The sequence below is a fragment of the Schistocerca cancellata genome, chromosome 4 (assembly GCF_023864275.1).
Source record: "Schistocerca cancellata isolate TAMUIC-IGC-003103 chromosome 4, iqSchCanc2.1, whole genome shotgun sequence".
In the NCBI taxonomy this organism is placed as follows: Eukaryota; Metazoa; Arthropoda; class Insecta; order Orthoptera; family Acrididae; genus Schistocerca; species Schistocerca cancellata.
Genome location: NC_064629.1, coordinates 596,977,002 through 596,992,091, shown reverse-complemented (window position 1 = coordinate 596,992,091; position 15,090 = coordinate 596,977,002). Strand labels below are relative to the sequence as shown.

At 37.3% G+C, this 15,090-nt stretch overlaps 1 protein-coding gene across 6 annotated transcripts in view; it reads left to right on the top strand.

Annotated features, from left to right (window-relative positions):
- The window catches only part of LOC126183210 (ephrin type-B receptor 1-B), a 363,595-nt gene that overhangs the window by 308,677 nt on the left and 39,828 nt on the right, over window positions 1-15,090 (top strand). For all 6 annotated transcript variants that reach the window (XM_049924992.1, XM_049924990.1, XM_049924988.1 and 3 more), the window contains one exon: window positions 5,860-6,119. In XM_049924992.1, coding sequence (XP_049780949.1) covers window positions 5,860-6,119 — 260 coding nt within the window. The remainder of the gene's footprint in view (window positions 1-5,859; window positions 6,120-15,090) is intronic.

Here is a 15,090-nt window from a genome sequence, read left to right as displayed (position 1 = left end):
GATCGTGCAGCCACGACTCGATCCCTGAGTCAGCAGATGGGGACATTTGCAAGACAACAACCACCTGCACGAACAGTTCAACGACGTTTGAAGCAGCATGGACTATCAGCTCAGAGACCATGGCTGCGGTTACCCTTGACGCTGCATCACAGACAGGAGCGCCTGCGATGGTGTACTCAACGCCGAATCTGGGTGCACGAATGGCAAAACATCATTTTTTCAAATGAATCCAGGTTCTATTTACAGCATCATGATGGTCTCCTCCGTGTTTGGCGACATCGCGGTGAATGCACATTGGAAGCATGTATTTGTCATCGCCATACTGGCGTATCACCCGGCGTGATGGTATGGGGTGCCTTTGGTTACACATCTCGGTCACCTCTTCTTCGCATTGACGGCGTTTTGAACAGTGGACATTACATTTCAGATGTGTTACGACCCATGGCTCTACCCTTCATTCGGTCTCTGCGAAACCCTACATTTCAGCAGGATAATGCACTACCACATGTTGCATGTCCTGTACGGGCTTTTCTGGATACAGAAAATGTTCGACTGCTGCCCTGGCCAGCACATTCTCCAGATCTCTCACAAATTGAAAACGTCTGGCCAATGGTGGCCGAGCAACTGGCTCGTCACAATACGCCAGTCACTACTCTTTATGAACTGTGGTATTGTCTTGAAGCTGCATGGGCAGCTGTACCTGTACACGCCATCCAAGCTCTGTTTGAGCCAATGCCCAGGCGTATCAAGGCCGTTATTACGGCCAGAGGTGGTTGTTTTGGGTACTGATTTCTGAGGATCTATGCACCCACATTGCTTGAAAATGTAATCACATGTCAGTTCTAGGATAATATATTTGTCCAATGAATACCCGTTTATCATCTGCATTTCTTCTTGGTGTAGCAATTTCAATGGCCAGTAGTGTAATTTGTTTCTGGCTGGCTACTCATGATTCTTTGTGAACTCTTTTTGAGAAAAATAGCATTTGACTTACCATTCAGGTTGAGGGTATATATAGTTCAGTTCATGGGTTGCTTCCATGTTAAATGGGGGCAAAATATGTGTTACAAGGGGCTGAAATTGGGAAGGGAACTGCCTAATTCCAATGTTCCCCCAGTGTTGGAAACACAAGATAAAGTTGCAGAAAATAATTTTTATTTTATTTTTTTGCTCATTAGTAGTTTTATTATAGACTAAATGAAAAGACCTATTAGTATTGTGCCTCACTTCAAATTTATCATCCATTTACAAACAACACATGTTTATAGGAATCTCTAGAAACCAGTTTTTGAACATCTATTGTAGCATGTCAGTGTCTCTTGAAATTCTCAAAATTGTTGATATCTCATTTGATGCCCTTAGAGTCTTTATTTTAAAACTTTTATTGCCGACTATGCCTTTAATTGCTGCCACATTTTCTAAATCAAATGCTCCATCCCTGTAAAACCTAGGCACCTGTGGCAAATATATCTTCCCCAGCATCAAATTCCACAACACCTATACCAACAACCTCTCCCAGTCTTTTCTCTTCTGCAACTACTTCATAGATCTTTATCACAAAAAAATCTCCCAGGCATTATCCTCCTCTCACCCCCAAAGAATATAGCTCCCGCTTCCAAAAACCGCAGAAGTTACTGCCTTTTCATCCTGTGCCACTCATGTTTCGAATACCTCAATATATTACTCAACCATGGCTGTGGCTTTCTCTGATCTAGCCCTGAAATGAGGTCATCTCTCCCCGATATGCTCCTTACACCACCATCTGTCACCTTCCATCACTCTCCTAACCTCCATAACATTCTTGTCAAAACATATGACATTCTTAGACCAGTATTCTTACCCCTCCAATTATGCCCACTTTAAAATGTGACCCAAGAACCCAACGACAACCGCTTACTCCACTGGTAAATCCTACAACATTAAAGGTAGAGCAACTTGTGAAACCACTTTTGTTGTTTTAACAACTAAAATGTGTTGACTGTACCTACCACATTGTATGAAGGAATGACCCTATCAAACTGGCTAAGAGCATGAATTAACACACAAGAACTGTACCGTTAGGGAACACGTAGTATTCAGTATCTGAGCATAGTCTACAATGTGACTGTATGATATCAGAATGCCACATAAAGCACACTGGTCATTTGGATGCACTGACTTAGTTGCCATTAATTCCAGAAGTTGAATCTTGCTCTCCAACATGCCCAACTACCTTCCTGGACAACCTCTGTTGACAATTTCCTCCATTTGTTCCCAGTGGTTGAATTTCATTATTTACTCATTTTCTTTTTAAATCCACATCTTTTTCCCCCACTCTGTGTACTGATTTGCCTCCCCGTCTCTTTGTCAGCTTTCCTCAGCTCACTCTGTACCTTTTTTGCTTCTCATAATTGATGTTGGCATAGAACTTAGCTTTGAAACACGTGTGTGCGCATACGTCCACACACACACACACACACACACACACACACACACACACACACACACACACACACACACAAAATTCATTCTCTCCCTCTATCTCTTTCTCTGAGGCATTCCTCTTCACTTTTGTTTCCTCTTGTCCTCACAATATGTAGGTCCCTCTCCACCTTTGGCCTGACTACTGAGCCTCTTCTTTTCAACCTTCCACAACCATTCCCTTTTCATCCCCGAGGAAGGAACATAAAATAATTAAAAACTTGCAATATTTTTTGTGCTTTTAAGTGTTTCTGTGCAGAGTATTTGAAATTTACCTCCTCTACTTAAGTTTGGGCCAACCCCTTGTCACCATGTAATCTAACAGTTTTCTTATGTTGTACCTGACATTCTGGCAACTGGCACTACTGTTTTCACAATCATTAGAAAAAATAAACGCAAAAGCTTATACGTATTATGTCAATTAAAACAAAAAACTGGTGATACTTCTACACAAAGAACTAGCTGTTATTTGAAAATCAGCCAATGAATGAGCTCATGAGTCACAACAAGTGTTGTGTCTCACACCAAATCTCCTACCAACTTCTGAATATTTTTCCTCTGTGGTATAGAGAGTTGATACAGGTTCTAGTCAAAATGGATGCGTGTTGTGTTCAGATATTTCCATAAAATATAGACAATATGTTTAAATATTACATAAAGAGTGTCAGTCATCTAAAAGTTCAACCATGTCAACATCTGCATCTGTACAGCAAAAGCCTCTTCATGGTGTGATAGGTGGTACTTGGTATACCACTATCATTGCCCCATCTTTCCCTTTACATTCATGAAAGATGTGCAGGAAGAACAAATGTCACTAAATCTTATTAAGAGCTCTAATTTCTCTGAATCATTACATGAAATGCCTATTTCTGAACTTCGGAATTTTAATAGTAAACTTCTCCATGAAGCAAAACACCTGTACTGCAATGTCTGCAACTTGAATTGAATAGGCAAGTATGTGAAATTTTCATGCCTACTAAACAAACTTGGGGCAAAATTTGCTGCTCTTCTGTCGATCTTGTCTATCTCCTCTTTCAATCTGCCCTGGTAAACACCCCAGGCTGATAAGAAATACTCAAGAATCAATTGAATGGGGTTTTTGTTCAGTTACCTCCTTTGTGAGAATACATTTCCTACATATTCCAGTGAGTCTCAGTCTGGCTTCTATCTTTTATATAACTAATTTTATATGGTCATTCTACTTTAAATCACACTGGGATGAATACTCTTGGATATTTAACAGCTGTGACTATTTCCAGCAAATGATTGCCAATCTACGAATTATAATTTGTTTGTGTTAGCTATGTGTTGATAACACAGTTTGCTCTTATTTTCTTATTTGCTTTTTTTCTTATCTGCTCTTATATATATTGTTAAACATTTTGAAAGGAAAATTACCAAGGTGCAACAAAGATATGTACTGAATTTTCGATTATACTAAAAAATATGGGAATGTGAGGATGGACTGTTGTCTGTTGTTTACCTTGATGAAATCTTCTTGTGTTATCAACCATATACAGAGTCATCTTGAATTGACAAGAAAGCCTCATTTTTGTATAACAATATATATTGTTGTTGGCATCTGAACAAAACTTTCTGCTTCATGCACAAACTGTGAGATGATTTGCGGGTCATATGTTCCCAGTATATATTTGTCCTAATTTTGTTACTGTGAATAAACTACAAGTAAAATAATAAATAAAGTTAATTTAATTATTTAGTAATGCCTCCAGTAGTCATTTTCTCATCTTTACTGTGGCAGTCAACATGTTAAATAGAAAATCAAGGATTATCATTTCTGTTCATTTTTTGGAATGTTCATAATTGACAATACGTTGTAAAGTTTTGCAACCTCTTTGTCAAGGAGCTCCACAATGAACTAAACTGGGAACTGAGGGGAGACTCCACTTGACTAATTGTTGCACTGTGTTGATAACACTCCATTGACTGAAGTCACTTGTGCGTGTGTACTGTATGCATAAATGTGGATACTATTGTGTGTAAAGATAGTAAATTAATTATGTTGTAGGCAAGAAGAATTGAGAATTCCAATAGGAAATGAACTGGCATAAAATTCAGATTGAAACTGAAACCTAATGTTTCACAATGTACACCAGTAATGAGAATTCCAGTATAAAAATAGTTTTAAAATTATGCAAAGCTACAATGAGTGAAACAGAACCACATTCATTTAAAATTAAATAAAAATAAAATAACTGAAGAAACTTAAATGGAGGAATGATACATTTACAATATTAATTCAAACTCTGCTGCAGTTTTACTAGTTCATTACTTATGGTTTTTGTACTCCATGCTCCATCACAACTTTGGATTGGCACCATGTAAGCATTCTATGCCACTCATTGCACAATTTGATATAGATTGAAATTTCCATTTACATCATAAGATGTAGTAAACACAAGCAACCCCCTTCCCCTGTAACAGAACTCATAAGCACCACCATCCCCAAAGATAAATAAATAAATTTGCAGATCTATTCACACACATCATGGACTTTAATAAAGGAGCAAAGTAGAGATCAAGCTTTATCAGCAAAAAAGGACTGGAAAGCCCAATAATATACTTTTACCTGTGAATATGTAATAAATTCAGTCACATTACAAACCTGTATTTGGGGACTGTTGAAAGAATCTATGAGAAGTAGACATGGAGTTTAGGATATTCACCTAGAAATGTGAAATAAAATAAAAGAGGTTAAGTAATTAATACTTTGTATGTTTGCAGTTAGCTATATTAGCATTGATATTCCCACACCACTTCTTAGTTTTCTGATCTAATTGTCTGTAAAAACTTAGCATTGTTTTAGTTTTATTGCTTGCATCTTCTTAAAGTGTCATCGCCCTTATCTCAATGTAGTTTCCCTTTAAAATGTTTTATTACTGCTTGCAGTTCTCTAGCTCTCATCTATAGTAGCCCAAGTTTTGTCATAAAATGTGTATGTATCACATGCTGATGAGTTATTATGTGAAATATGGAAAAAAAAAAAACCTTCGTCAGTTTTTTCTAGTAGTATCAGTTGTGGTCTGCAAATGAATACAAATGTGAAAAAAGAACAAAACAAAACAAAAAAGACTGACTGTTGACTTACGTATTGTAGATCGCAACATTAAGTTGTGCCCATTTCCCACCATTACCTGGATCCAAAGTGCCTGATTTATGCTACCATATTACTTTTTATCTTATATTGTTGTCCATAATATTTTTGATATGGTGTATTGTCCACGGATTGTTAAAGGACCATTTTGTGGTGGTGAACTTTATATGTTTGTCAACTCAGTTATGTGACCATCACATATTTGAATATGACTTGTTCTGTGTATACTGTCTAAGAAGAAGTGAAGTATTAGCTATATAATGTAGTTTTTATTTGCTTTTCAGGTGGAGGAGAGTTTGGTGATGTGTGCCGTGGGAAGCTTAAATTATCACCAGATGGCCGGCAGGAAATAGATGTGGCAATAAAAACATTGAAACCTGGAAGCTCAGACAAGGCACGAAATGACTTCCTGACTGAAGCTAGCATTATGGGACAGTTCGAACACCCAAATGTTATATTCTTGCAGGGTGTCGTCACGAAGTCCAACCCTGTTATGATTATAACTGAATATATGGAAAATGGGTCTTTAGATACCTTTCTCAGGGTTAGTAGATCAGTATTATCTCTTAATTACTCAATTAACTATACAATTAATGCACATAATTACTTTTGCAAGGCAGATACCACAGTTAATGTAGGTTGCTATGATATTCTCCTAAGTCAACTCAGGTAAACATCTGGGAAATGAAATGTATTTCATGCAGAATATACTGGGTGGACAGAAACAGTCTGAAAATCTTGCAGGGATGTTGAAGGGACCTTTGCCTTTCATGGACAAGTGCTCTACCAAGTGCCTGCAATAGGCAAGGTCCTGAGTTCAAGTGTCAGTCTGGCACACAATTTTAATCTGCCAGGAAGGTTCATATCAGTTCACGCTCCACTGCAGAGTGAAAATCTCATTCTGGAAACATCCCCCAGGCTGCAGCAAAGTCATGTCTTCACAATATCCTTTTCTCCAGCAGTACTAGTTCTGCAAGTTTTGCAGGAGAGCTTCTGTGAAGTTTGGAAGGTAGGGGACGAGGTACTGGTGGAAGCAAAGCTGTGGGGAAGGGTTGTGAGTCATGCTTGGATAGCTCTGTTGGTAGAACACTTGCCTGCGAAAGGCAGTGGTCCTGAGTTTGAATCTTGGTCCAGCACACAGTTTTAATCTGCCAGGAACCTTCATATCAGCGCACACTCCACTGCAGAGTGAAAACCTCATTCTGGAAACATCTCCCAGGCTGTGGCAAAGCCATGTATCCACAATATCCTTTCGTCCAGGAGTACTAGTTCTGGAAGTTTCGCAGGAGAGCTTCTGTGAAGTTTGGAAAGTAGAAGATGAGGTAGTGACAGAAGTAAAGCAGTAGGGGTGGGTTGTGAATCGTGCTTGGGTAGCTCGGTTGGTAGAGCACTTGCCTGCAAAATGCAAAGGTCCTGAGTTCGAGTCTCAGTCTAGCACACAGTTTTAATCTGCCTGGAAGTTTCATTTCAGTACTGTGTTGGAAATGCCATCAATACCATGCAAACTTTTACTTTTGAGTGAATGTATTATTTTCCTAATTTCAATGGGAGAGATTGGTTGAATTTCAGTTCTATCAAATTGCATAGGTATGGCCCCTTCCATATACTGCCTTGCATTTTCTAATGAATAGCTGGATCCTATTTTCTCTAAAACACTTAAAAAGATTGTTGAAAATATTTTCTACTTCTGACTTTTTGTTAACAAACTTTTCATTGAGTTTGATAGAAATACATTCTTCCTGTGCTCTCAGTTGCCCTGTTTCCCAAAATGTTTTAATTTTGTTATCAGAGGTGTTGATCTCAAACATAGTGCACCAATTTCTAGACTTTTTACTAACTTTTCTTAATGCAGTGCAGTAGTTTTTATAATGTTTGACTGTTTCTGGATCATTACTCCTCGTAGCTATAAGATAGATTTACAAGATATTTTTATCCCTTTTGTAAGCCATGACTTTTTTGATGGCTTCTTACAATAATGTTTCACTTTTTTCTTGGAGAAACTGTTTCCAAATTACTCACAAAGCTATCATGAAATAGGTTAAATTTCAAATCAGCATCAGGTTCCCTATTCACCTCATCTCAGTCTAACTGTTGCAAACTGTCCCTAAAATTTGCAATTGTTTAGTCATTAGTTGAATGCACTAGTTTGGAGTACTGTTTTGTATTACTGTATGGGGCTGTATCAAATACTGTAATTAGCTGTGAATCATGATCAGACAGACCATTCCTAACAGAAAAAGTTTTTAATTGATTAAATTTATCTTGGTCTATAAAAACATTATTTATCAGTTTGTTGCTTTCCTGTACCACCTGAGTGGGAAAATCAGCCACTGATATCAAATTGAAAGAACCAATAATACTTCAAGGTCAAGTTTTTTTATCAGACTCTTTCAGAAAATCTACATTGAAATCCCCACAAACAATAATTTGCTGCCCTCTGTCTGACAGATATCACAACAAAGAATTTTTCATAAATACCTTAAAATTTCACAATGGGGCCCGCACACAGCTACAATTATAAAAGTACCATTATTTAGTTTATGCTCACATGCATATGCTTCTATGTGTTGCTCTACACAACATTTTTTAGTTTCTAAATTTTTCAGACTATGATAAATTTCAACATATATGGCAACTGCTCCTCTCTCCATAGTGTGTCTACTTAGAAGTGCTGAAAGCTTATATCCACCTGTATTTAACTTTTCCATATCTGTGACTATATGATGTTCAGACAGGTGGTGTAGTACATCTATTCTACCCTCAGCTTCTAAATCTTCTAAACAAAAAAGAAGCTCATCTAGTTTGTTTTTTAATCCCTTGATATTGTGATGCAGTATACTAGTATTATTTTTCATTGTGCTTTTATGAGAATCTTGCAATATTTTAACATCTGTAGTGCCTGCCTGTCTGAGCTTCTTATTAAGCTTAATTTCATGCAATGTTGAATCACTGGACACTGATTTTAGTATAAAGAAGAGGTACACCCGTGAGTTTCAGTGCTCCCCCCCTCCAACCCCTAAAGATTTTGCTAGCATCCCAGCCAATTTACCCATCCCTTTCCTATTGAGATGCAGGCCATACCTTGTGAAGTCCAAGCTGTAATTAAATATACTTTTTGATGAGTAATGATTATCTTAATATGGTAGTGTTCATAACAGAATGTGATATTAAGGGGTACATATCGAGCTTATCACATCACCTGGAACTTCTCATCTGATGTTATATTTCTGAAATAATTCAAAGATCATGTGCCCTGCAAACATAACATTTTATCTCTGTATCCATGAAAGTTTAATTTACATCATCATATCCCTATGTTTTTGCTCCCAACATTACTCTCCCATTTTACTACTCAACCCATCAACCCAGCCCCCTCCTCACCTCCCCCCCCCCTCCACTTCGCCTCAACCATGTGTGTGATCTATCTCATCTGGCAATTAATTCCTCCTGTCACTTAATCTCACAATTAATTGTTTTTTGCACAATCCCTGACATGGAAGAGTAGTGTGAATGATAAATAATGTAGTATTTTGGAAGGGGAACCAACTAAGTGTTTTATAACCCATGCAGAAATTTGCAATTTTTATGAATAACTTCTTTGTGTTATTTTGTAGCATTTCTACTTTTGCTTGTACATATTAAAAAATCTACAACATTTTAACATATTGAAAATATGCACATCACCTGGAACATTCCAACATCTGGAAGCTTGAGGAAGCATTCATTGTGCTACTATTGCCTATTGTAATTCAGTGCATCTCACTGAAATGCAGTTTTTCGTGGGACACACACACACATTTCACCATGACCATTAGTTAAGTGTAAGCAATTTAAATTTATGCTACTGAAAGGTGATGGTTCTGTCTACTTTGTGTTTGCTATAGCTGAATTTTTAACAAAGATCCATACAGCTTATGTATCCAAATACATGACTTTAGACTCCTTCCTTTTTTTAAAGTAACTGTTTCCACAAAGCTTCCATTGTCACCAAATATCTTCAAAACCACAACTGATGTTCACAATTTTTCAGTTATTTATAGTCAGTGGAGTTTTCTCATAAACTTGTCTAAGTATATTATTTTCATTTCTTTTTCTGATCTACTTTCTTTCTATTAACTCTCACAAACTAGTAGCATGATCTACTCTTCTGTTGTACATATTCATCCTAGATTATGTGTCAATTTTTTCTCTCAAATATAATTCAAGATATTTCTTGAGTATTTTGTTACTGCATTCATCCAGTGGTAAACTTTTACACACTGATATGACTGTTCCCTTCATTGTTTAGTATTTGGCCTTTGTTACACTGTACAAGCTTCTGCTCATGCATAATTTTCCTACACTGTACTTTAAAACATATTTTCTTGTTTTGCTTCTCTTGATAAATGTATTCTGCAGGAGATCTGTGTCCCCATTGTTTACATCAATATCAGGATCTGTATGTGAGTTATTACAATCTACATTTTATTGTAAAGTGTAAGATTTACTTCAATTTCTCAGCATCTGCTACATTCATGTGACATTGATGAAATTGCTTCACCTTCCAGGTAATTACAAGGGGCATCCGATAAGTAAGTTTCCTTATTTCATTTAATATACCTTAGGGGGAAAAAAGGATGGGTATACACTCGCACGCACGCACACACACACACACACACACATATATCTCCATCCACACACATACAGACACAAGCAGACATATTGGTCTTTAAATATGTCTGCTTGTGTCTGTATGTGTATGGATGGATATGTGTGTGTGTGTGCGAGTGTATACCCGTCCTTTTTTCCCCCTAAGGTAAGTCTTTCCGCTCCCGGGATTGGAATGACTCCTTACCCTCTCCCTTAAAACCCAAATCCTTTCGTCTTTCCCTCTCCTTCCCTCTTTCCTGACGAGGCAACCATTGGTTGCAAAAGCTAAAGACTACCACTGCCAAAATTACACCTTGCCTGTGTAGGCTCTGTTCCTGGCCTTATGTTTGCCAGTTGTGTAGTGAAGCATAGGCCCAAAACAGTCAGTGGTACAGTCCTGTTGTACATTGTTTAGTCTCACTATGAGATAATATTCACACGGGATATAGTATATGAAGTCCAGGCAGAAGGGACATGATATACTATTCCCAACTCACTGTTCTTGCCTCCACAGAGGAAAGCGGATCACGTCACTAGTGATAGGACATAGCTCGCTATACCCTGCACAGTGTATGACTTCTTAACGTAACCCAAGTGTCATAGTTGCATATCTCATGATAGATTGGGGGCTACATGTCTCTAACTTCCTGTAGCCCTTGTTTTACTCTATATATCTGTGCTGCTAACCCAATTTACTCCACAAACTCAGTATTAATAAGAATTAAGTAGGTTTCTCACTTGTGATGTATTCACTGTGTTGAATACTGGTGACAAGCAGAATTTGTGTGATATGTTGTGATTCAGATGCATTTCTTTGTGGGCTCATGTAATGCTTCCCTCTGTAAAGAGACTAATAAAATGGAAAGGGCCAACCTAACAAGAGTTTTCATTGTTTCCTTAAATCATTCTAGGCAAATGTCAACAGAGTCCCATACGTAAGAGTGTAGTAGATTTCTGAGTCAGTTTTTGTCACATCTCGGCAATCTTGCTGTCAGTTGGACAAAGATACTACAAAAGAAGCAGCAAAGTAAAAAAGCAAAAGTAAATAGTGGAAAACCTCACGTGTCTGGAAAAAATGAATGCTGCTTCTGTCTGCAAAGAGTGAGCACCAGATAGATAGGTGGAATTCAGCTGCAGAGAATTTTTCAGTAGCTTTTGAAACATGAACTTCATTGTCATTTCAGAAGGATGAGATTGTAATTGGTTGTAATGCAAAGTAATGTTCCCATTTAGATCGTTAAAGGCCAAGCAGTAACCAGTACACCCACAAATGTCCTGTTGCACCATCTAACATATGATATGATTCAAAACATTGAAACCAGGAGAGGAAAGACAGAATCAATTAAGTTGATGATGACACCTAGTACCACCACTGTCACAATGACAGTAACAATAACAACAACAACAACAATTTGAAGAACATATTATCCACTTTGAAACAAGGAAACTGAAAAAAAGGCACATAACAAGCGTAGATTGGGAAGAGTGCAGGTACAGATGACATCATAGGTTCACACCAAGGATGATAATAGCTTCTGCACATTTGATAATTGACTCCAAAATGTAGAGAAAAACTTATCAGTTTATATCATTGTCTAACATTCAAGAAGCGCTGTCCCATTGCATTGCATGAAGCATTGCCTTGCAATATTACCAATTGAAAAGTCACAGTAAGTGCATGGAATGTGAATCCTATTGTTTCAGGAGTGTCAGGTCTAGTATTATAAACAGATTGGCAGTTTAGTCAGACGAGTTGCCATGGGGAGAGGAAGCACTCCTGTCACCAAAGCTGTTCAGTTCATCTACATTTACGCCTTTTCTCCAAATGACACTATAAGCATGTGGCAGGGGTATGTTGTTCACCAGTATCATTTACATCATTGAAAAAATAATAAATACTATTTATTCCTTTCAGTTTTTTAATTTCTATATCGATTCACCTCTGTTCACCATACCACTATTCCCTGTTCCATTTGCAAATTGTGCTCAGGATGAATGATAGCAAATTGTGCTCAGGATGAATGATAGTCAGTAAGTCTTCATATGAGCTCAGATGTCTTTGACAATGCCATCATGGTTATCTTGCGAGACATAATATAGAAGGAAGTGTTATTTCTCTTGACTCTTCCTGGAACATTGACTCTTAGATTTTTATCAGTAAACCTTTTTGTGATGCACAACTGCCCTTGTCGTATCTGCTTGTGGAGTTGGGCGAGTATCTCAGTAATGAAAGATGCCATTCTCTCTATTAATTGTATCCTGTTAAGGGCCCCAGATGGATGAGCAGTACTAAAAAGCAATTGGAACAAATGTTTTGTGAGCTACCTCATTTGAGAGTAAATCACATATGTTTAGAATTCTTCCAATGAATTTGTTTGGTCCATAGATTTTCTAGAGCTAGTTTTATGTGGTTACTCTGTACACACTCCTAGATTTTTAGAATTGAAGCTAATCCCAATGTTTGACTGCTAATGGTGTAATTAAACAATCATGGGTCCTTCTGGCTATTTATGTCTGCCAAGTAGTATTTTACATTTGTTGATGTTGAAAGTCAGCTGGCCACTATCTGCACCAAGAATTGATGTGCTGCAGATCTTTCTGCATTTAACTCAAATTTTGTAATGTTGTGGCTTCCCATTGTGCAACAGCATCATCCACGAATTGCTTTCTGATCTTCCAACATCATTCGCCATGTTATTTATAAATAGTCTTATTTATAAATAGTCTTACAGCTATCCCTTTTGGTATGCCCATAACTAGATTTACATCTGGCAATTACTCCTTGTTAAAAAAGACATACTAAGTTATATTGACTAGTAGGGCCAGTTTGATCATATGGCTGGTCTAATGTCCTGTAAGCTCATTTTGTTGTTAACTAGATGGTGGTGGTGCAGAACTGTCTCAAACACATTTGTTGAGTCAAGGACCATAGTATTGACCAGGATATCACTGTCTACTACTTTTTAAATCTCATGGAAAAACAGGGCAAGTTGAGTTTCACAGTTTACAGAATATGTGTTGTTTCCTATAGAGGTGGTCATAATAAAGTAATCATATAACTTTACAACAGACTGACATCAGTGACATAGGTCTATGGTATGTGCATGTCAGATGACCCTTTTTGAAAACATGAATGACTAGCAACTTCTTAGTATTGAGATGACTGTTTTGTTTCCCTAGAGAGGTACAAACTGTTGTTTAAAGGGGGAGCAACTTATTTCACATAATCCATATAAAATTTTAGAGATATCCGTCAGATCCAGTTGTCTTTCTTGTGTTTAATCATTTTCAGCCAATTGCCTTTCTTGTGTTTAATCATTTTAGTTGTTTTTTTTCATTCCACAGTTACCTATCTCAATACCTGTCATTTCAACTTTTGTACAATGATTGAAAGGGAAGACATGTATGATTTTACTTGGCAAACCATTCCTGAAGATGGAAATCTAGGATTTTGGCCTTCTCTTTGTCGTGCTCTGTTTTTGTCGCTAGCATATTTTGTTAGATTTATTGGTAGAATTTTAATTTAAGATCCATTAAACACTTCAAATTTTGTGCTCTCTTTACACAATTTTTATGCTTCATTAATGTTTTTCAGACTTTCCCTTTATTTAATTATGTCACGAGAAGATCTAAGATAAACTCTTCATGAGTTGGTTCTGTAACTAACTCTTCAAAGTAATTTTTGTGTAAGATCTTTAGTATAATATCATTTGAATCCCTGTTGCTGGCATGTATTGTAATCATGTGAAACTTTGGGAAATTTAAATCTGGCCATGGTACCACAGCATGATCAGGAAATTTGCTTGCAACCTTCTTCAAGATTCCCTTGAAGTGTTTTGTGACTAGAGCTCCTGAGACGAGTGGTCTGTGAAAGCATCTGATTACCATGTCTGCTCTATGTTTGAAATTACCTTGCTCCTGATCTCTTCACATCCATGTACTATGATAACTTCAGCAGATATAATTTATTTATTTATGGCAATAAATATGCTATCATCATTGGCATCTAGTGTATCTTTGCAATATATATTTCAAACATAATTTTAAGATTTCACTGCTTTTCACTTCAGGTTTCATGCACTTACTCTTTCTTCTACTACTGTGCCATTATTAAAATTAATAAGTGATAGTAATTCTGAGAATCTTAACTTGAGAACTCCTGCAGTTAACATATTGATGTTTTCTCAGACTAGCTTGTTAATATTGTTATTCTATTCCTCCCTCTGAATAGGATCCACGATGTCTGCGGAAGTTTTTTCCCAACCTAAAAAACATACTTGTACATGCCACAAGTACCTGGTGGTGCACAAGAAATTGGCCCTGAGTACTAGAGTGCTCATTGTTGCCCGCCAGTTGTCATGTATTGTTTCAAAGTTGTTGCAACTATGCTTTGTATTGTCAGTACAAAAACCATTGTGACCTGGTTAAGACTTGTGAAGTAAACATCTTAGTGTGATGTATCCTCCTTGAGCGAGAATCGCAATAGTCGAGGTGTATGTGTGTACTGGTCCATTTAAGGAAACATAATACATATTTGCAAAGAAGTTTCCTGGCATATCCACACCAACAAAGAGCAGTATACACAATTTGGTGACAAAGAGGCATACTTCAGGGTCAGCTGCAAATGCAAAACTGGATCGAGCCTTGTCCGTTTGTACACCTGCTGTAATCATGGATATTCAGGCACACATAATCCATAGGCCAAAGAAGTCGAAATGTAAACCACCACAACAGGTGAATGTTTCATGTAGGTCTTGTCCTTGTGTTTTACACCATATAGGGATGAAGTCTTACAAAATGATGTGTCCAAGGACTGAATAAGGAAGATGACACAAAATGTCTGAATGTACATGGGTATGTCGAACAGTTGAGAGTGAAGTGTTGGA